General features: G+C 42.3%; 1 protein-coding gene across 3 annotated transcripts in view; it reads right to left on the bottom strand.

Annotated features, from left to right (window-relative positions):
• LOC104691394 (androgen dependent TFPI regulating protein) overlaps window positions 1–20,797 on the bottom strand; it is a 30,662-nt gene extending 9,865 nt beyond the window's left edge. Inside the window, exons 1-4 of one of the 3 annotated variants that reach the window (XM_010402863.4) lie at window positions 20,395–20,795; window positions 13,032–13,166; window positions 11,484–11,585; window positions 994–1,109 (exon numbers count right to left, since the gene is read on the bottom strand). In XM_010402863.4, coding sequence (XP_010401165.1) covers window positions 994–1,109; window positions 11,484–11,585; window positions 13,032–13,166; window positions 20,395–20,547 — 506 coding nt within the window. In that variant the 5' untranslated portion in view covers window positions 20,548–20,795. Of the gene's footprint in view, window positions 1–993; window positions 1,110–11,483; window positions 11,586–13,031; window positions 13,167–20,394 lie in introns of all 3 variants that reach the window. The other 2 variants (XM_010402862.4, XM_010402864.4) reach the window with 2 other exon arrangements.
• Window positions 20,798–23,107: the final 2,310 nt, after the last annotated feature.

The raw sequence follows: 23,107 nt of genomic DNA, 5'->3' as shown, positions 1-23,107 counted from the left end.
TAGGAATGAAAGGATGGGTTTTCTCATAGTTCCAGTGACTTCTCAGAAGTCTTTGCATGAGGACAAGTCACTTCCTTGCTGACCAGTATCCTGTTGTTATACAGGTGTTCTGTATTCTCCACCCTAGAGTCTGGATGTTTCCTCATCTCTGGAAAGTTGTATCACAGTATACCCTGAAATTATACAGACCCCTTCCTGAGTTGGGTCTCAATATAAGGCATCCTCTGAGAGGTTCAAAGTGTTGGCAGCTGCCCATAGTCACACAGTGTGGCAGTGCCTCCATATCCCAGCGCTGCAGCCATGATGCAATGAGCAAACCTACTCCAGGGGTGCATGACACACACAGAGCAGGTGGACAGATGGCTATGAGCTGTGGGAGATGCTGATTAGATACAATTAATTCTCTCAGGATCATTCTCCAACAGGTTGGGGATCAACTGGTGCATTGCTGGAAATGTGGGCAGTGTCCACTGGTGGAGTGGGAGGCGGTAGTGGGGCAGATGCCTCCTTGCTACCCACCAGTTTGCACCTGGCTCCAAGTATCATTTTCTGTCTCAAGTTTCTAAAACCAGCCATGTGTCCCTGCCAAATACCAAACTGAGTTTTACATCTCTCCTGCTCCCATGACCCCCAGACCTTTTGGGATTAGGTGTTTTTGCAGTGAGCAGGACAGCAAGTGGATGTTAATTTGATGGTACCAGTAAAAACAAAAACTCCAGCCCTGAAGAAATTAGTCAAAGTACCCCTGAGTTTATGGCAATTTAGTTACTTTCCTATAAGAGGCCTTACAAGAGCACCTATATTGTGTTTGAAGAAACCTGCCTTGCCTGTGTTTGGAAATAGTTTTCATGGGTCTCAGCTGAAGTTTAAATGATTTCTCCATGGAACAGACTGCTGTCTTCCATATGTCTGGGTGGGAACTTTAGCTAGAGTACAGCCTTTGGCCTTATTTTACAAATAGATTACTTGAGGAAAAAATACCTAAATTCTTACCAGCTGATATACAGAAAAGCGACAAATCCCAGTAGGATCAATCCCTTCTTCTTTGCTGGGTAACGATGTGGCAAGGCAAGGATTTCCAGGAGAGCAAATGGAAATACAGCCGTGTGCTGAGGAAAAAAGAGAGTCTGTCACTGACCGATCACAGTGCCTTCAGTCATTGCTGATCACAAAGTTCAGGGAACTTTCATGAGCAAAGGATTATTTAACAATACTGAGTATAATTGTATACAAATCTGCATACTTCATTTTTTACAATGAAGAAGTACCCCTACAGTAATAAGCACAAACATTTTCTTGTTAATATGATGTAAAAATGAGGTTTGTCTGTAGCATCATCTATGTTTATAATAGGTGAGCTCTCCTTTTGCATTTTGTAATGCAATAATTTTTTTATAATTCCCATTAGAGTACAAAAGATATTGAACTCTATCATTATGTGTGGTTGAGGATGTCAGAAGAGTGCTCCTTGAACTCACTAAGCAATTACTGAATTGCCTTCACATTCTCTTCAAGTCGTTATTGTATTTTATATAGTGTCATTTATTACCTTCCCCAGTGCAATCCCAGTGTGTTGTGCTTCCCTTTGCAAATGGAAAAATGGATAAACATACAGGAGACTTCAGTTAGCTGTGATTGAAGGTGATGAAGGAACTTTAAACAAGCTTATCCAAGAGTGAGAAAGGAGTTAAATTGCTGGAGAAATGTGTTTTCATTCTCTTTTTTTTTGTTGTTGAAGAGTTTGAACTGTAGCTTCAGTTTCAAGGACTTTAATGGTAACTGTCTGAGTATGGAGGATTTTCAGCACTGGGCTGACTGTTTTATTGTGAGGAGCTGCCTCCAAGAGGGATACTCCTCATCGTGGGGATGTTGGGAGCACAGCAGAAAGCCTTCTGGGCTCAGATGTTAAATGGCCAATGCAGGGATTCATGGGATGCTAATGCCTCAATTTGTTGACTGACTTGTACCAATTTAATAATTTGTCTGGGTGAAATTTCCCTACTAAAAGTTTTGTATTTCCTGCGCAAGCAAACAATAACTTTGAATTGCAATACCTAGGACAGATGGCTTAAACAATGTTGGGGAACAACACAGCAAAACCAGTCAATGAAATGCAGCAGGAGAAAACTACAGCAACAACTGTAGCTGATTAGTTGGCTAAATTCCTGCTAATTAAGTAAGTAGTTTCACGGGTAGATGGGGGAGATAAGGGAGGAGGGCAACAGAGAAAGATAGAGAGACTTTTAAATAGGATAAAAAAAAAAAGTCAAACTAAGGATTTTTTTTTTTTCTTTTTCCCCTAAAGGCATAACCTGCTGGGTGTATGGTATGAAGAGTCTTCTTGTCCCAAGGAAATGGTTCTAGCATTTTTAATGTAAGTATTTTTCAGAAACTGTGCTCAGTGTCAGATATGGTAATATGGTGTCAACGTTTTATTGCTGTACCTTTATGCTATAGGTTGTGAAAAATACACATTAAATTCTTTAAATACACATTGAGCTATAAACAGCATGCATGTAAACAGTATTTAACTATTTTTTTAAGAGACAGACATCCACTTTTGTCTGCTGCTTCCAAGTGACAACTCCCTGGCAGCTCAGTGTCCTCCCTCAGCCCTCCTATCGCACCCAGGAGCGGCTGTTCCTACCTGGCTGTCCTTCTATCAAAAGAACCATTCCACCTCAGTTATCTTTTTTCAGAGAAAAGAGATAGAAAATGTTTCTTTGATGTTCCAGTTCCTCTCATTCATTGGCACTGGGATTTTCTTGTGTTCTGTTTAACAAAGATATTCTTCAGCACTACAACCTGCTTGGTTGATTGCAGAGGTCTCGTATCAGTGCAAATGATCCCTGGATTCATTTAACCAGAAAAATATCTTCAGTGCACACAGTTTTCATATATAATCCCTGTAACTGTCATTTAGTCAGAAATCTATGTGTTAAGCTGCTTTCAAAAAGATTTTTAAAAGCATTTATTTTCCATAGTTGAACAATAGTTTGTCCTTGAACAAAACCCAAAATGCCCATGGCAAGGCAGCAGTGATTGAAAACCTGCACCTTGTCCTCATTTTTAGGCTTTAGCCTAAGCTTTTGGCTGGCACTCTGATTTAGAGCACCTCATTTTGACAGGTATTTTGGAGCATGCCCAGGAAAGAGCAGCACAAACAGCCTTTCAGAAAGGCTTTCTGTTGCACAAACAACAGAAAATAGGAACAGGAAAGCAGCCCAAAGGCAGGCATAGAAATCGTGAATGCACTGAATGTGCTGTTGCACCTAGAGAGGAAAGAAAAATGAGAAGTTTCAAAGGCTTAAGAGATTGATGCGGTGATGGCTGTGATGTGTTCCACGTCCATCATGTCCATGACCAGGGGTGAGTGGCTCAGTGTTCCACTGAGAAATGGCTTCATGCTGGGACCCTCCAGCAGCACACAGACAGCATGTGGACAGCCGGATATAGTCACAGGGAGCAGGCTGGGGCTGGTGAGGGGCAGCCTGCAGCTTGAACAGGCAGTGCGTTGGCACCGCTGCTGGGCGGCAGACTGGTAATGCCTGCAAAAGATTGCTGGGAGATCTTTTTAGTCTGTGTTGATTTAGAAAGGCTGATATGCTTTACTACTCATTTTTGTCAGGCTCCTCCACTTATGTAGGAGTTAGAGAAAACACTCAAGGGCCTATAAATCAATAGAAGCTTGAAAGTTACTGGCAAGACTGGAAAATATGGCTGCTTTTGGGAATAGCCAGTTTAGTGGAAGGGGTAGGGTGAAATTTCTGCTCTTCCTGATTCAATGAGATTTCCACTGCTTGTTTCCACATCCAAGGACAGCAAAAGCATTCAGGAGTGGGGCTGTCTGCCTCTTGTTTTGCAAACAGTTTCTTAAAGGTCTCGGATTGATCCTGATTTGGCAAAACAAATGCAAAAAGGAAAAAAAAAAGGAAGTAATTTGTTGTGACATAGGGAAGCTGCAAGCTGCTCTCTTCCCGAGTCCGGAGATGTCACTGGCCCATGACTGCATGCTGTGTCTTCTGTTCAAATAATTGTATCTTTTAAAATATATTTTGCCATGTGTCTTAACTAGACATGCTTTTTTTGTAGAGCCATTTAAATTTGCTGTGAAAATTCCTTCTTGAGACAGTTTTCTACAACAGTTCTCAGCTTCCTCAAGCACTCCCAGGATTTTTTTTTATTATTATTATTTTATTATTTTTCCTTTGTGGCTATAAAGGGTTTTTTTTAATTTTCCCTCTCCGCCCCCCAATTCCTTCTCATGTACACGTACACCCCAGGCTCGCAAACATGTGGGAAAATCTTCCCTTGCACTTCTGCTATCCCAGAGTATATTTCTGCCAAGCCAAACTTTTTCATTAACAGTAAAATCACAGAGGAATTTCTATCGAATACCCGAGCAAGTTTATGACAGCAGATGCGTATTTGCAGAGCAGACACCAGGGGAATGTGTGGATGGCTACAGGGCGCAGAGGCTGCCCTTTTCCTACGACACACAGTTGGCTTTCCACATGATTTCCCTCTCACAGCCCAGAGACGTTGACTTTGGCAACATCATTAGTGATAGACCATATATCATGGTTAATCATATCTGCTGAAAGGCTATAAAGGCTTCTCATATCCTTCTCTAAAAAATAAAAAAAAAGGATGAAAAAAAGATGTATTTTCTCATCCACATTATTTTTAACCATAGGTCTCTGGTGCATAGTCATTAAATATATTTTCAACCCTATTTAGCAGTGTTTCATATTCTTAAACTGACGTATGTCTGAGAAGCGCAGTATTTGTGTGGGGCCAAATTAAAATATACAGTTTTGCCTCTTCCTTTAAAGAAAACTTAATAATTAAGCTCAGATTGACACAGATCAAAACATTGGCAAAATTTGCTGGAAACAGTGACTCATTTTTTATTTCAATTAACAGTTTCTCAGTTTCACATATAAACAGTGAAACTGTCAAAAATAATTAACACAGACGGAGAAAAAAAAAAAAAACCTATTTCATTCCAAGGTAAGGAAAACAGGCTAAAACAATAGCTGTGGGTACTGATCAGGCTATCAATGAACCAAACTGAACAGAGAGCTTTTCTCTGCTCTTGACAGGAATCCTGTTGGTACTTATTTTTATGTTCTTTGAAATATTAATGTATTTACTTGTCTAACAATCTCTGAGGAAAGCTTTCAGCTAACAAATTTTGCAATAGCAGAATTTTTTTTTATTTCTTTCTATAGTGAAGAGATAAAAGTGATGTGACTTTCAAAATTAGAGGCATTTATTTACCTAATCACACTTTTAGCCTGAATTCTTCTTCCAAAAATTCAATTTTAAAATCCTTTGTGTCTCTTTCAGGAAGTCATTACGATTTTTCACTTGGTTTTGCTTCCTTTTCTTCTTTCTCTTCAGGTGAATCTGAACTAGTTATAAAATTGCAAATTTCATTTTGTTGCTCATACAAACTCTGGCATATGAATACAGGGGGAAGAAAGCTTCTTAAACATATGCTGAACTTCATCTGAAATAATGGCATGTTAACTTATCTCCTGAAGACAAGAACATTCCCCTGCTTCTTTACTTTTTGTTTCGTATCCTGTGTTGTATGTTTCCCAGGATACGTTTCAGGTTAACGAGTTTAAACTAAGATAAGTAGTCCTCTGAACATTATTTCCAGTGTTTTCTAAGCCCATATGGAATTTTTTACTTCCCATGTTTTGAGGAATTTGTGTATTTATTTAATGCTATATCCTCGTTTTGCCATTGAGGATTCAAGTGAGAGTGAGTTTCCTGGGGCTGAGAAGAGAGGGTTGGATAGAGTTAGTGCTCAGCTGCAGGCTCCAGCCTAGGCTGCGTTCTGAGCCTATGAATAATCTCCCCAGAGCTGCTGAGATCACTTGTGCGCCTGACGCGTGTGTCGCGGTTGACTCCGTGTGACCTTGTTTGACTCCAGAGCGAAGGAAAGGATGCCTCGGTTGACCAGAGCTGTTTGTTTCTAATTCGTCTGCATTTACATACCCTCCATGTCTGCTTTCCATTAACATGTGAGACTTTAGGGAGGGATCTTTTCACAAACAGTTACCACTGGCCAAACTAAACTCCACTGGGCACAGTTGGAGACCATCAAGTGCTTTTGAAAAACTGCCTGTCTTTCTCCTTTCAGACCAATTCCCTGCAGAGCTTGTGTGCTGACAACTACTCATGGCCAATACTCATGCTTCTCTCTTCCCCATCGGTATGTTACTGCAAAGGAAAAGGAAAAACCCACTTTGGTGTTGCCTTATGAGGCTCATAAGCCAGTGTTCATTGGTTGTCCCTTGAGGTGTTTACTCAGATACTCAGCTCTTTGTTGGGAAACGTCCTCTTGTCTATGGAAATTTCCTTCAGTTGGATGCTTTCATGAACAATTACAGCCTGTGTTATCTGAGCATAATAAAACTAAATGGCTTCCTGTCACCATAACCTCTGTTTAGTTTTATACTCATAATTTTCCGAATCTCTGTATGGTCTCTCCTTTCTTGGCTTAATTTTGGAACAAGTTCCCTCTTTTGATTTACTTTGCTATTATTTTGCCTGTGTGCAAATGCCTCCTTCAAAATTTTCTTTTGCAATCTCTCCCTATACATTTTTCTTCCTCTCTTAACCTCTCTTTATTTTTCAGGGTGGAAAGGGCTTAAGCATAATTGTTCATTTTATTTCTTTAACTAGTATCTTGTCATGTTTAGTTGAAGAAATAATTCTGTCTTAGGGTTCCTACATGTCTTTTATATTTCCAACCATCAGTGCATTTTCAGGGAACCACAGATTTATTTTATGGATAGAGCGGAAGGAACAGGGAGTCCTGTTACTGAGCAGGTGTGGTGGCAGATTAGTGAGGGATCTATTGCTCAGTTTAATTCCAGCAGCACTCCTCTCTGAACCATCAGCTACTATCTGTTTCTGTCCTTTCCATCTCCATTCATGCCCACCTGTAAAGCAACGTTAGTATTTTTTTCTTAGACGTGTAGGTACTTTGGGAGCGTTATCATGAAAAATGGATGAAACATTAGACCAATTGTATGATCAAAGGTAAGAGCTTCAGAGATAAAGTTTCTTGCCTGCACACATGCATTTTTGGGAATAAGGGCCTGGCTGAATATCCTATTGCTTACTAGCAAATGTTTTGCCTCAATGTCAATGCCAGAATTTTAATTGCCTTTCTCTCTGACATTAGATATGTAGTCTAAGAAACTGATGTTGCACTGCAGCTGGAGGCTGACATGAGACTGAAGTGACACATCCTTTGCCGTGGAATATTTGTCTCCAGCTGTTCCTTCGCGGGGTGTGTTACGGAGACTGCACCTGTGCGCACTGGGGTAGCAGCAGCCTGGGAGGATTCCCTGCCATAACATTTGTCTGTGAAACACATACTTTCTCCCTGAGGAAATTGGCTTATGTCAACAAAAATGGAAACTTCAAAAAAATCTGCGTAGTGCTGGGAAAAGCTAAGCATCTTTGCTCTTAAATGTGTGGGGTGATTAATTTTGTGTGCCATATTCCTCACACACACATTCTTCTTCTTTTGCCAAAAGCTGAATGTAATTGGCAGCCTATGAATGTCCATAGTTGCCAGACAGCTTAAAATTGAAACACTGTGAAATGCAAACAAATGGAAATGTTTCTCTCTTGTGTAAATATGCAAGAATTATTAAGCATTAATTACCGCCTGCAAAGAGAATCGTTTAAGATGGTCAAAGATGAACCCGAGGTTGTTCTTGTGTACACACCTGGAGTAGGAGTCGGGTTCAAGTGGCCTGGACAAGAGGATTCTGCCCTACAAACTGAATTTGCACCCCCTTTTTTGGTTAGTGATGCAGCAGCTTCCTAAAATAGCTGTAGTAAGATGTAATCCTTCACACAGATACCCTCACATGAGAGTAACTTATATTCATATAACTTACATTTTTTCCAGATGGAAGTAAATCACATTGATCTGAAATACTATTTCTGTTGATGTAGATGTGTCCACACTGGGAAAGGTGAGGCTTAGCTAGGTAGGCAGAACACAAGCAGCTTGTGTATACCAAGAAGCTCCTGGAGGAGTGGGGACATAGTGAGTCCTGCTGGTATTCTTATTGTCAGGGCATTGGTGGCCTGCTTCAGTGAAGGAAAATTACTTGTATGCACCTTTGTTTGTTCTCTCACTCCCTTGCATTTTCCTTTTTTTATTTTCAGATACAGCTTAGCTACAACAGGGCAAAGTGCAAAGGAGCTTCAGAAGCTCAGGCAATGAGGAATCTGTTGGTATCTTTGCTGAAAGTCTGCCAGGTAAAGAATGTTTTTTCTGAGTCTCCATTTACCTTCCTTCCTGGTCTATTCTCACCTTTTTAGCTTACAAAATCTTCTGAACATGCCCGACTCATAACCATATGCCAGTAGAGTGCCCAGGAAACTAAAATGCTGTTTTTTGTGAAGGTGAGAGGGTAACACAGCTACAGGGTAAATTAGAAAAACAGGTGGCCAAACTAAACTTAGATGCAGCCCGAAAAAAAAGAAAATTGTTCTTTTTAGAAGAACTGTGCCTACAGAATGAAAATATAAATCTCTTACAAAAACACAATTCTACCGTTACCATTTTTTGTGAACACATCTGCTCAACATTTATATGTATCTTTTGTTATAGATTAAAATGTTTTTGAGTTATCTCTTCTGACCCAGCAATGCCCCACTTTACTTAGCATTCAATTCTGTCAGACCCTTCAAAGTGTAGTGTTCCCCAATACTGCCATTAAGTTGAATAATACATGCATATGGTTTAATCCAAGCTGTCTCCAGCAGTTAGCCTCCTTTTGGAGAGTATCCAGATGTTGCTTGAAAAGAGATGACTGGGAAAGAAATAAACAAATTCACTTGACGAATTGGCCAGTGTATCTTTTGTCTCAGCCATCTTCCACTTCAAAAATCTTGTTCAAGTAAAATAATTGTGCTTGAGACATAAGTAGAGTGGACTTTTTTCATCCCCAAAGCTCAAGGTTTTGTATAAAGATGGTAAAACATAATTATCCCAGGCAAACAGAAGCGGAAACTGAGGCCCAGCCTTTGGGTTAAACTCAGTAGAAAAGGAAAGAGAGAAACCTAGTCTGGAATATTTGGTCTCCTTCAAATATGAGCAAAATTCCTTTCTACATTAACCATCCTTTCTGCAAAACAAAGTGTTTCTGCTCAGAGTGCAAAAACATGGCTGAACTGTAGTGCTCACTCTGCAACTATGGGTACCAGGTGGGCAACTTACAGCTCTTTCCCACTGTAAGAGCAGTCCATGTGAGGAAAAAAATGGTTATTCATTTCTGCAAAGAAGGTGCTGCAGCATCACCACAAAGCCAAGGAGCTCAGTATTCCTGAAGTGGTTTTGCATGATTATTTTTTGGGTTCACTCTCCAGTTACATAACAACATATGCTTTCCCTATTTACAACATTAAAATAGACTGAGATTTAAAAAAAAAGTACTCCCACTGCAAAAGATATGGCACTGACGCTTACTACTGATATACCCATGTCTTTCTCCTCCAAAGCCAGCTACATGCTGCCTCAATCTGCCATGAAATGCCTGTAATCTCAGAGCCATACTGTAACAGCAATATGCAAGGAAATGAACCCAAAGAAAAAGTGTCTGCTTGGCAATCAGAACTTGGAGATTGTCCCTTAAAGTGTTGATATTTCCCTGGATCTCCCAAGTGTTTCCAGGGGATATTTTGTGTTGGAAGAAAGAAATGTCTCAGCTAAGCCTGAAGGCACCTGTTGGAATGTGTTCCAAACCACAAGGATTGTCAATAGCAGGGATCAGTCTATGCTGGTGGCAGATGTTTTACGCTTGATAGTGACTGGAAGGAAAATTTCCTACCCAGGAACTGTCAAGCACAAGATGTCTGCAGTGTATTAAGAGCTTTAGAAATAAAATACCAGGTTGTGATAGAGATTTGCTTTATGTGAAGTTTCTCTCCCATCAAAATAATTTTCAGGAAGAATTGTTTTTCCTTTTTTAACACTTGTTTTTGACATTTCTGATAAAGAAAAGCATTTTGTTGTAGGTAAAATGACTGTTATGAGATGTAGGTAGGGTAAGAAAGAAGTTATAACTGATATGTTTGAGGGGTTCCTGCAAAGAGTTCTTGCACATGAAATAAAAATGTATGTCCTAACACCTCTCAGCCTTCCTATGTCATAAACAAATCTGGAAACGGAAAGGGCAAATTCTCAGCTGTGAGCCAGGATTAAAACAAGCAGCAAAGTCTGTCTCCTCTGAGCTCCGCTTTGTGCCCCCCTTGCCCAGCACCTCCACAACTGTGAGCATTTTCAACCAGTTGCCCATACCAAATCCTGGAGCTGGAACCTGCATGATGCCGAGGACATGAGGAATCTTTCATTTTGGTGGATGATGGTTTTCAGAGAGAGCAGTGCCCTTTTGCACCTGTGCAGAGCTCTGGAGCACCACAGAAGGGGCCCTGGTGGAGATGAACTGGTGGACAGAGAGCAGGTGATGAGGTGAAAAGTGCATGATGGCTGTGGTTTATCACTCGGGTATCAGCAAAGCGGACATGCCTCTGTGTGTTTGGATTCCAGTCACACGTCTCTGAATAAGCCTGTCTAAATCAAGGGGCTGCTCAAACCTCGAGCAACTGTCCTCGGCCAGACACCCCAAACCCTCCCACCTTTACCTTCAACACTCACTGGGGACTGCTGCAGTGCGTTGTAAGGCACTGTTCTTAAGAAATGAAGTCTGGAGAGAAATGAGTCTTCTATGCAATTATTTCATACTTTTTGGTTTCTCTGATTCAGCCAAGCACTGAACCTCTCCCTTCTCTCCCACTTCCCATTCACCCCACGAGGCCTCCCTGACCTTGCAATCCACCCACAGTTTCCATGTTACTGTCAGCCTCCTTTCACTTGACTGATGAGAAATATGTGATTGTTCAACACATCATAAAAACCGCCAGAGCAAATGAAGGAGAAATCTGGAAAGTATTTATAGAAAATCTGTAAACAATCATTGCAATCCAGCTATTCAAAGCTGTGCACACATTAGCTTATTAGCTGTAGAGCTGTCAGAGTCTCTTTTGTTATTTCACCTTTTTAAAAAATTAAGGGCTGCTTTGTTATACTCAGCCATTTTGTATTTAAGAGATTCTTTAGCAGACACAATTTCTATTTTGAGCTACAATAAGTGAGATTCTCTTTCCTTATGACTACACATCATTTCATTGACTTCAGAGGTTTGACAAGCACCGATTCACTGACATTCCTTGTGTGCTAAAAGGCTTCCTGAGGCAGCTTCAGGCACATGCATCTGACTGCTGCGTACAGCTCAACATCAGATTCAGATAAGCAGGAAGGAGGAGGTGAGAAAGAAAAAGCTGTGAAGCTCTTCTGGAAAACGGCACAATGCAATGGTGGGACACACGTTGCAAAGTCTCCTTTTTCTCTGCAAGAGTCTGAGGTGTTTCTTACTCACCATAGCATGATTTAACCAGAGCGGGATGACTCCGTCGAGGCTTTTGGGGTAAACCAGCTCTCGGTTGTAGGTATACAGTGTCCAAAAGGATATAGACACAAACTGGAACCAAAATGCAAAATGAAAGAAATTTAAAAATGGAAGACAAACATAACTGATAGGATTTGGTTAGTGCTTTCATTTCTGAGAAGGCAAAACATCTCCATGTTTTTTTACATGAAAAATGATGACATTGCCACATAAACTCACTTTATCACACATTTATTCTGAGATGCAGTGTTCTGTGTTGATACTGAGAGAAAAAAACCCCTGCTTTATAAAGGGCCAACACTGACATTTTCTGTGGAATCCAAGATTAGCTGCTTCTTTTTTTTTTTCCTCTTTCCCTTTCCCTTTGCAGATAGGATCTTTTGATGGTCAAGAAGTTCTCCTCAAGGGACTGTCTGTCAACCCTTTGTTTTGCTCAGTAGCAAAGTAAAAGCAGATCTTGATAAGGCAGTTCACATAAACTTACCCTTTTCCTTCACAATTCATAAGCCAAATTCCTAAAGTGCAAGTGAAAGCTGCACACTGTGGGCACCCTTTTTTTCCCTGGAGAGCAGAAATTACAGTGGGACAACATAACTGGAGGACAGGATCCCTGGTATCAGTTACTGATACCTGGAAGCTGATTTGCAATTCTTGGCCTGACTTTGTATTTGAGCACACTTTGTGCTTGGGGCTGGAAATCAGGGGTGTGAGACTCTGGAAGAGTGAGACTGTGCCACTGTCCTGCAGGCATGGTGAGGATGCCTGGGGGGATATGAGAGCAGCATGGTGAAGGCTGCTGTGCAGTGAAGATAATTAGCCAGTCTCTCTGACTCCGTCCCTGGCAGGGCTTTTTTATTGAGCCAGCTAGCTGAGCTGCTTGTGGACCATGTTTAAGCAGTGCTTCTCAGCCCTCTGAGATTCAGTGGTGGCTGCAGGCATCACTCTCACAGAGTGTACCTACATGTATAAATAATCCATCAGTTCCTGTCCAACCCACGGCATTTTGATAAACAGCGTTGTCTGTGGGGGAGTAGGTGATCCATGATGAATCTGACGTAGGCTGCAACTATAATTATTTTTCTGCAAATCTGTTTCTCTCCAGTGCTTATTTAAAGCTACTCTGGCATCAAAGAAGGAGATGTGAGGTTTTGCTGCCTCTTAGGTACCCTCTAATATCCTCCTGACCTGTGCTGCCCTTTAGAGAAAAGCCCTAAGTTGATAAATCCACAGCTATTTGGACCGTGAGATTAACAGAGAGGTTACACTTCATTCACCCTTTTGGGGTCAATGTGTATCCACCTGAGGACAGCAACCCTAATGTTTGTGCAAGAGGCTTTGCTCTCAACCATGACAGGCTCAGCACTGTTTCTTCTTCTGAGTGGTCCAAATCCATTGCAAATTCAATGGTAAAAGAAAGCCCTTAGTTCTTATCTATTTTATACACATACTTCTGGTACTATACACCCCTAATCATTTATGCAAACATTATTTTCACATACAGAGACAAAGGGTACTTACTGTGGACACTGGGAAAGCCAGGACACTGAAAAGAAGGTCTCTGCTGGAAATTACGCACTTAGCACATCGCAGTTTCTTAATTAGTCTCAACACATCAGCCAGGAAGGACACCCCATAGAAGACAGCCTGCAAAACCTGAAGTAATTACACCTAATGAGGGAAACTCATCCAGCTTTCATTAGCATGTTCCTCAATGAAATCCGTTCTTGCTCTTCAGGGAGCTGTTTTGTTCGTGAGCTGCAAGCCTGTGTGAGGGAAATAGCTGTTGGCTAAATCTCTTTTACTAACCCAAACTGATTAAATAAAGTTGGTCGGGAGATAACTTTAACAGTATCCCAGTTAATTGACTAAACAGAGATGTGTGATGTGATTCAGATGGGTGAAGTGAAGGGACATGTTGAAAGCCAGCTCCTATGTTAATGGCTGACCACTGGATGTATCTGAGCAGGAGAGAACAAATAATTCCAGGACATGTTTCCTGTAAAGCAATTGCTAGATAGCGTTTCCCACTATTTAGCCAATACAGGTTCTTCTTTCTAGAGACTCACAGTGTAGCTGATCTCAGTGTCAAGTAGCTCAAAATGATGTAAGGTGAGAATTAGGTGCAGAAGTTACAAAAACAGAACCTCTTTTGCTAAACTCAAAGGGATTTAGGAAAGAATTTCAAGTGCTTAGAAGCAAAGATCCAGGTTCCACCAACTAAAACTGAAGTTATTATTTAAGTTTAAATGAAACTATTTATAACTAATGAATTTTAGGGTTGAGAGGTTGTGTTTTGGTTTGAGGTTTTAAAACCATTTACAGGTAGTGAGGGTGGGATTTTTGCGGGAGGGCTCTAGGAGGATTTGATAAAGAATTAGGTAAGTGCTGAGTGACAAAACAGAATTTTCCAGATTAGTGTCATATTGTCGAATTGTCATATTATTATGGTTTAAACAAATATTGCTTTTCTAATTTCTCCATTTTCTCTCCTAACACTACACAGCAGATCGAGATGAACCAGATTTGTCAGACACACAAAGGCAGAACAGAACCTTGAAGAAAAATACTTCTCCCACTGTCTTGCATTTAGCACCGAGTCAGTTTAGTTAACTCATGGAGCCACCTCTTCTTTTTAAGGCTAGGTTGTCCCAGAGTGATGCAATATGGGAAATGCAGCCTACTGCAAACACTGGATCAGCTAGTGATGCTTAAATGGAAAGAGGGCTACAGCTTTTAGGATGAGATCTCTTTTGCCATGATCTTACTCTGAATCAGATATTTATTTAGAGCAAAGTCTCTGGAATTGAGGCTGGTTACTTCATCAGTTTCTGAAGAAGCTGAAAAGGGTGGTGCTTGGGAGGGGACAGGATTAGTGCAATGTTTTTCCATCAGAAATTCCTTTATTATCAAAATATATGAGGGGAGGAGGGGACTATGATTTCACCATGCCTGTTGTCAGGCAAGGGCTTCTACAAGCTTTAGTTTGCAGTCTTCCTGTGCAACAAAATGACCATAGTTTGCAGTTATCTGCAACCATCTCCAAACATTTTGTTTCTTCCCAGCACAGGGAAAAGATACACTCTTCCTTCGCTATCCGCTCCACAGTCCAGAGAGTCACCACGGTAGGTACAACTGTTGGATTGTTCCCCTCCTTGTGCAGACCCACACCAGTGGAGGTGCAGAGGTGCTGACACAGGCTGGGTAACTGGCCCAAAGTCACCCAGGACCAGGTATCAGAGGTCGTGCATCACCCTGTTCAGCTGCAAAGCCCCACATTTCCTATCAAGGCTTAGGGTGAACAGATACATTTTTACATAAAAAAACCCCCAAGCAGCTTCATCAGCCCAAAACCCCACAGATGTTTTTGTTCAATTCTGAGGCACCAAAGCAGCTCTTTTAATGTGATTTTTCTGTTCCCATTATCACAGTTAGCAGGCACTACTTCAGTCAGTAGGGATTCAGCCCTCTAAGTCACGGGTCTGGTTCAGTAAAGTCCATGCTGGGATGCAGGGTACTTAGGCACAAGCGCATGTTCAGCCCAAATGTCTGTCCCAATCCTTGGTCTCACCAGGACACCAATACCAAGTCCTTAAAGAGCTAAGAAAAGCCTGGTAATAAACAGAAGCTCTTGTTACACCCTGTAGAGTCAGCAGTAACTTTCTGTAAAAGGCATGAAAAATGAACATGAGGGTGGTGACAGTCCAGTGACACATGGTGACTAATTGCCAATAAAGCAATTAGGGAGAGGCCTGGTTCCCAGAGGATGGGGCTATTATTATCTTGTTCATGGTCAGCCTTACATTAATCATGGGACAGGGATAGGCTGCTTCTTTCTCCGCTTCAAAATTAACTAAAACAAACATTACTGAAAAGAAACAGTCCCAAAACAGCCACATTCTCAGCCTGGTAAATACTCTGTTATACACAAGGGAGGGCAATGTTATCTTCTGTATGGAAAATGCTTTTCTGAAAGTGTAACCTGACCCATTTCTCTGGCTAAACATGGAGAAGAACAACTACTGAAGAAGTTTGAACTCAGCCTCAGGAACTTGGGTTTGTGCTGCTGTAGATCTACCCTTGTTCATCACTGTAGTTTCAGAGGTGTTTCAGACACTTTAGTGATCACCCTGTATGTCCAAGAGCAATGGAAGATTATACAAATAATTTTCAAAACAGAAAACTGAGCTAGGATCATCCCTAGTGCTGCTCAGTCTGGCATTGTGCACCCCCACTAGGTTAAAATGCAGGCTCCAAACCCATTTGGGTTATTGTTGTAAGAAAGGTGCATCCAAATCTTGTAGCCCTCCACTAAAGGAAACATGTTGACATTAAAAAAAAAAAATACATGAAAACATCAAATTATTCCAGATGTCCTGTGAATTTCCCAAGCAGCAGTGCTGGCGCTCACAAATCCATTGCAGGCACTCATGGAATATGAATCCACTGGCTGTAAATAGAACGGATTCCCTAAAGTGTTCCCACACGAACAGAAGGAAGACTGGAAGCATTCAGAAAGCTAATGATTAACCCAAAGAGGAGAATATGGATATGATTATCCCTGTTGGAGAGAGGCTGCTTTCCCCTCTAGACCCTGCAGAGTTCCATGGTGCTGGGTGCTGTAGAAACATTTAATTTGGCCAGATCAATTTTCCAAACTGAGACTCATAGTGACAAAGACAAACCTCAATTTTTATCTAGTGCAGTGATCAAAAGGGCGTTTCTGTTTAACTAACGTGACATGATTTACTTTTGTGTATAAGATCTTGCCATATGTGTATATTGAAATCTCCAACTAGTACAAATAAATCGGGCTCCAAGCTCTGCCCTTAAGGGAGGGATAAATCCAATATTCCGAGCAAGTTATTAGTCATAAAAGTCAACATTTAGTGCAGACACTCATCCATTCACATGATAGTGTCCTGGAAAATATCTTTACTAAATACTGGGCCTATTCTGAAACAAATGCAAAGCAGCTTTCAGGACAATTGAAAAGTATTTCCATTATGGAAGGCAAAAGCGTAAGGAATAAATTGGGGTGGGAATGCAATTAATGGTTTTTAAAGGTGCAGTGATTTACTAATGGATTTACAGCAGTGAGCAGATTTTTATGAGCTCGGATATTTCAGGTAATGAATGATTCTGCTTGCACTGTTTTGTGTCACAGATGAATGAAATTAATGCAAAACTGTTTTTATCTGTCATTTCTGCTTCTGCAATAATGGGTCAATAAACCTCTTTGATACAAAGCCCACTTATCCTCTTTTTTCCCCCTACAATAATATTTCCTTTCTGAATCTTGATTGCTATGATCATTAAGAAGATGAATCTGAAGCAATGTCAGAGCTGTAGCTCTCTCGGGAGAGCCACGTGACTAGCAAGGAATTGAATGAAGTGTTAAAAGAGGGTCATATCTAGAAGGAATTCTTCCAGCATCTCTCCAGATAAATGCATTTCCATCCCCAAGAAACGTCATTTTTCCCAGTGTTTCCATTTCAGATCACAGTGAGGTGACCAGAGCAGCTTTCCACAGAAAGGAATTTTTAAATGCAATTCCAAAGAGATAAGAGAAATTTTGGAGGGAAAATTTCCAAGTGATTCAGCCAGCCAGTGCCAGAAGCCAGGCAATCCCAGTCTGGCAGGACACAGGCAGAAGAGCTGGACAAAGGCTGTCTCGGTGTTCCTAGCTCTGGGGAAGCCTCCAAGGCACCACCCAGGCCTGACCAGCACAGCAGATCCACTGAACCAGAATAGCCCAGTGTGAAGCTTTTGCCTGCTCTTCTTCCCCATGACCATACCTCCCAACATCCTGAGGTGCTTTCTGGGACTGCGTCCAGACTGACAGAAATTCCTTGTGTTGCATGTGCACCCAATGGACATGTGTGGCTGACAGGCACCTCTTGATCCTCCATGTCTCTCAGCAGCAATAGGAAGTGGCTTGATACCAAACTGTGGGAAGTCTTTTAGGTCCTGTGGAGCCCCACATAGAGCACTACAGCATGTGGGACTTGTTGTCTTCTCACCCTCTTCCTCTCTTATAGAGCAGCTCAAGAACCTTTTGCCACCTTTTTGCCTCTGCTTTACCAAAACATGCTACCCAGTTCAGCAGGAGAAGGGGGGTGACAGCATTTCCTTTCCTAATCCCCTTTCATTTTTTGGCAATCCTTTGAAGAACAAGGACTACCATGAAGGAGTAATTTTGCACACCCTGTCCCATTGCCACATTTTCTTCATGAAAGATAGGCAGTATCTTCAGCCCAAACTATCTCCCTGTTGGCTGGCAGCTCCATTTTAGCATTGGGATCAGATCAATGAGTGGTTAAAAGCTGGGAGACAAAGGACTGGGGAAATGGAGCAAGAGCCCTCACTCATAGAGATTTAATAAGACCTGAGCTGTTCAGCAGATCTGTAAATGAGCTGGCAAAGGGAGCAAATACTGAGGTGGTACACTCTTGTGAATCTGACGGGGTTTTTTTCCCTGTCAAAGCAAAGCCTGACTGTAAAATTGCCAAAGAATCTCAGGATACTGAGTGCCTGAGAGATCAAATAGTAGGCAAAAATCAGTGTTGGTAAGTGCAATGTAAAGCATTTCAGAAAAAAAAAAAAGCAGCTTCAATTATCTATTTTTCAACAGTGGGTTCTATATTAGCTATCACCATCCAGTAAAGAAATGTTGGACTCAGTGTGGATAGCTCTCTCAACTCGCCCTCTCCTTGCCTACCAGTGATCAAAAAAGACAAATAGAGAGTTAAGAGTTGTCAAGAAGAATTAAAGAACAAACAAGGAAACACATTTAGGCCACTGTATAAATCCATACATAATTGCTCATAATATATATATATTTTTATATATATATATTATATATAATATCATATATATATAATATCATATATAATTGCTCATAACTTGACCACTGCAGCCTGCCCCATCTACCCCCTCCTGAAACTTGAAAAACTGCTGCATAGGGCGGCATGGATGCTATAATGAAAGAAGCAACCCTTTGTGAAGAGAAATGAAAAAGGCTTGGACTTCCAGCTTGCAGAAAAGAGTAACTGAGATGATAATCTAATGCCACTCTAATGAGTGGCAAAGAAAACATGAACAGGGATGGATGATTAGATTACAACACAGAAATAATGAGGCATTCAGTTCAGTTGTCAAGGAAGCAGGTTTGCACCCAACAAAATGAACTGCTCTTTCAGGCAAGGCACACTTGCCTCATGGCACACAGAATAGGGAAAGTACCAGAAGTATGAACAGGCATGTTTTTCCTTTAGAGAGGTGAAAGGAAGGCTTTGAATGGGTATTAGCTACCTTAGCCTGGATTTATTTTTCGGCTGGGGTAGTCAGTATGCTAGTGGGACAGTAGAGCCATGGAAACTTCATTTCATGCTTGTTCATGCTCTTGCCTTGTGCAGCCTTTCCCTGACAATCTACTGCTGGTCACTAAGGGAAGCTGGATGATCATTTCAGTGAGTATTTCTTCATCCCAAAATGCTGGGTGATGGGTTACTTGCTTTGTCCTTTTGATCTCATGCTTTAGAGCTGGGTGGTAAATCTCATTATTATGGTGCCAGGGGAGGGGGATGGAGATGCTGTTTTGCCTGAAAGTATGGGTGATCAGCCATTCCCCAAAATGGCTATACTGATAAACACACAACATCACAATTAGCAGTACATATGCCACCCCAACTGCAGTGATATATGTGTATCCTCAACCTTCCACAGCTGGCTTGGCCACTGAGGAGAGCTCTGTGGCTCCCGGAATCCCCAGGTAGCGGCCACTTCACTTGCCATTCACTGCCTCTTCGTTGCAAATGTTTTGCAGAGTCACAGAATAGTTGAGGATGGAAGAGAACCAATTCTCCACCTCCCTGGGTGTCTCCAAAAGCCCCACTTGGAGCTGGGGAGCCTTTAGGCTTCCACTGAACTCCAGCATAAGGTGTCTCCTTTTGAAGGGTAAAAGTAGAGACAAACATGCCCCAGACCAGACCTCCCACTGATACTTAACTTTGACAGTCACACAGAATGGATGAAAGGCTGTATAGATCCTGGCGGTCACCCTTCAAATTAGCAAGTGTCTCTGAAAGTTTTCCCTTGTAGGAAACCTCTCCACAAGCCTGGTCTTTCCACCCCACCACCACTACTTCCCTGAGCTGCTGATGGATGCCTTGGACTCTGAACAAACCTTCTGCCCTGGGTATCTCTTGTGCTTTCACTTTGATTTCTATCCTGTGAAATGTTGGCACATTAGAAGAACCAGAACACATTACAGGCTCTCATTTTCTGTGTGCTTTTAGGAAATGTACAACCAGTTGATAGCACTGCTAAAACGCATGTAATAATGTCACAAGCACCTCTCTCCACAGGCTGGAATTTCTTTCCTTTGTGTTTTCAACTAATTATCAAATGAAGCAGGACTCTGAATGGCTAAATTAGTACTGTGCTCTGCTTTGTTTTACCCTTCCTGTAATTTAGAGGACATAAAAGCCTATTAAAAAAATTGAAGTAAAACTCCAAGCATTGAAGTGTATTGAATTAAAGGTTAGAGAACAGGCACCAAACCTGTGTGTGTTCTGGCTGAACAAAGCCCCACTTTTCTGTCCTTCTCCTCACTGACAATGTCTCTTTTACAAGGAAGCAGCTAGCTTCAAAGTACTTTCTGAAAACCAAGCATCTCGCCAGCCAGTACTCTTTCTGCCTGAAACCTGTGAATACATTTCACAGCACAAGCACAGATCCCTCCTTAGTTTCCTTTGGGGTATAAACCACCAAAGGAAGCAGTTTAACAGCAGCAAATACACCAGCTGCATATGTCTTGAGGAGCAGATGGCAGACAAACAAATAGACATATTGGTATCACTGTACAACACGATTTGCTTACCAGATTGAGGACTGTCAAATATTTCCACTGCCCACCGTAAAGGAACACTTCAGATGGCGGCTCTTCTGCTTTTACTTGTGTGGTGGAATAGGCAATGAAAAAATACCAGACAAAAGCAAGGCAGTGGTACGTGGCAAGAGTAGAGATTTCCATGCTTCAGCCAAGAGCAACTGACAACTGGTCTGAAAGCAGCTTTTCTCTTAAGGTGCTCAGTGCATGGGATAAGGCAAGGCAGGAGGGTTTACTTCGGAGCAGTCTCAGGACACGATGCCACTTTGCTCTTGTCAAAAGGAAAAATCACAAGGCTGTGAACTTTGCTTCTATTTGTTTCCCTTTTCACTGTACAGATAGGCTGGGGGGGTGAGGGGGATGAGAAGAATAGGCTTACTCCCTGGATTTAAATGCCTTGCTCAAGATTAACAGATTAGTTGCAGAGTTACATAAGTTTTGGGTTGGGTTATTTTTTTGCTAAAGTGGGGGGAGTTTTGCTGCTGATTTTGTGTAACAGGCTGTCATGTGTCGGGTAGAGAGTGAAAACAAGTGGCATTTTCCTCACTTGTAGCTGTGTTTGCAGCCATGTCTCCAGCTCAGCTTAGGAAGCCTCTGTGACTTGTGCCGAAGAAAGAAGTGGGAAATGTAATGGTCTGTGAAAGAAAAACCTAGTTGATTTGTTGGTAGGCTATGGAGGTGTCAAGGAAGCTGACAGGATTCATAGGCAAAGGTCCTTGGGGTCGAAAATTTCTGTGGCTGTTCACATTTATGCCACCTTTATGCCGTTCCCCACAGCTGGGATTCATCACAGCTGTGCTTTGCAGGCTGGACAAACCCTGAGTCACTCTGAAGATCTGGCAGGGATGGAGACACAGGGCAAAGGCTTTGGGTGACAAACAGGAAGTGCTGAGCAGTGTGTCTTGCCTCTCTGCTTCTTTATTTGCTACCATTCACCTTCAGACAGCCCCTCTTCCCTGGCACAACATCATCACATCATCAGGGCTGAGAAGAAGAGAACAACCAATACAAAATGACCCTAAAATGAAGCAAACAAAACAACTCCCAATGGCTGCTTTTCCCTCTCCTCCTGCCTCACCAAGCAGCCATAATTAGCACTGGAAAACACATACAACATTTCCTAGAGTCTCCATAATTGCCGTGCTCTCAGCAGTAATTGCCACCTGAGTGTTTCATGGGGGCCTTGACGGGGAGCAGGTGTCATGCCCCAGCCCATAGCTGGACCTTCCCCATGCAGGATGGGGAGGCAGGATGCTCTTCCCACCCTTGAAGAGGTTGCCCCATGAGTGGGGCTCAGCTTTGGCTGAGCAGGGCGTGGCTTTGGCCAAGCACACTTCTTTAAGAGATCTCTTTCCCTCCCTGCCTTTTAACTGGTCTACAGGAGCATTGAGCAATCTGCTGTGTTTTGGTTTGGCTTGTTTTTATCTGGCTTTTTTTCCCCCTCCTACTGGATGCAAGGCTCCATGTGGGATAATTTCCTAGGAACTCAGAGAGCAATCTGCATGCATGTTGGGAAACAGACCTTGCGCTAAGGCACTTCAGTAGTCTCCTGTGTTTCATTGACTTCTCCCCTAATTCAGATTGCCCACATCCAGATCCCCCAGGCATTCCAGCCACCACAACCCCAGTGAATTATTGCTGCCTCACTTAAGAAAAAGAAAGATGTAGAGCCTTCTGTGGTTGTTTGAGGTTAGAAGAGAAAATCCCCTGCCAGGAAAAAAAAAAAAAATAAAAGGGATTATGTTTTCTGTACTCTGACAATGTCACCAATCTTTTCATAGAATCATAGAATTATTTGGGTAGGAAGGGACCTTAAAGGTCATCTAGTCCCAGCTCCCCTGTCATGGTGTCTATTGTGGTGGTTTAGCAGCTTAGGAAACTTGGTTAGTAGGGAATGGAAAAAAACCAGCTGGTCAAAACTTCTGTCCCTACAAACCAAGTTTCCTAAGCTGCTAAAACACCACACATGGGGAGGGACATCTTCCACTAGACCAGGTTGCTCAAAGCCTTGTCCATCTTGGCCTTGAACACTTGAACAGACCGGGCATCCATAACTTCTCTGGGCAGCCTCTTCCACGGCCTCACCACCAGTGAAGAATTTTTTCCTAGTATCTAAGTTAAACCCACCCTCTGTCAGTTTAAAGCCATTCCCCCTTGTCCTATCCCTACATGCCCTTGTAAAAAGTCCCTCTCCAGCTCTCTTGCAGAACCCTGTTTAGGCACTGTAAGGCTTCCCCAAGGTCTCACTGGAGCCTTCTGTTCTCCAGGCTGAACAACCCCAGCTCTCTCAGCCTGTCTTCACAGGAGAGGTGCTCCAGCCCTCTGAGCATCTTCGTGGCTTCCTCTGGACTTGCTCCAACAGGTCCATGTCTTTCTTGTGCTGGGGACCCCAGAGCTGGATGGGACTGCTCCAGGTGGGGTCTCACGAGGGTGGCATAGGGGGGCAAAATCACTTCCCTTGACCTGCTGGCCACACTACTTTTTATGCAGCCCAGGATACATTTGGCTTTCTGGGCTGTAAATAAACATTGCCAGGCCATGCTGAGCTTCTTGTTAACAACCCCCAGACCTTCTCCCCAGGGCTGCTGTAAATCCATTCTCCCCCAGCCTGTATTTGTGCTTGGAATTGCCCTGACCCAGGTGCAGAACCTTGCACTTGGCCTTGTTGAACTTCATGAGATTCACACAGGCCCCCCTCTCCAGC

Source organism: Corvus cornix, chromosome 2, assembly GCF_000738735.6.
Source record: "Corvus cornix cornix isolate S_Up_H32 chromosome 2, ASM73873v5, whole genome shotgun sequence".
NCBI lineage: Eukaryota > Metazoa > Chordata > Aves > Passeriformes > Corvidae > Corvus > Corvus cornix.
Note: the sequence above shows the minus strand (reverse complement) of the source record. Positions and strands in the feature narration are given on the sequence as shown.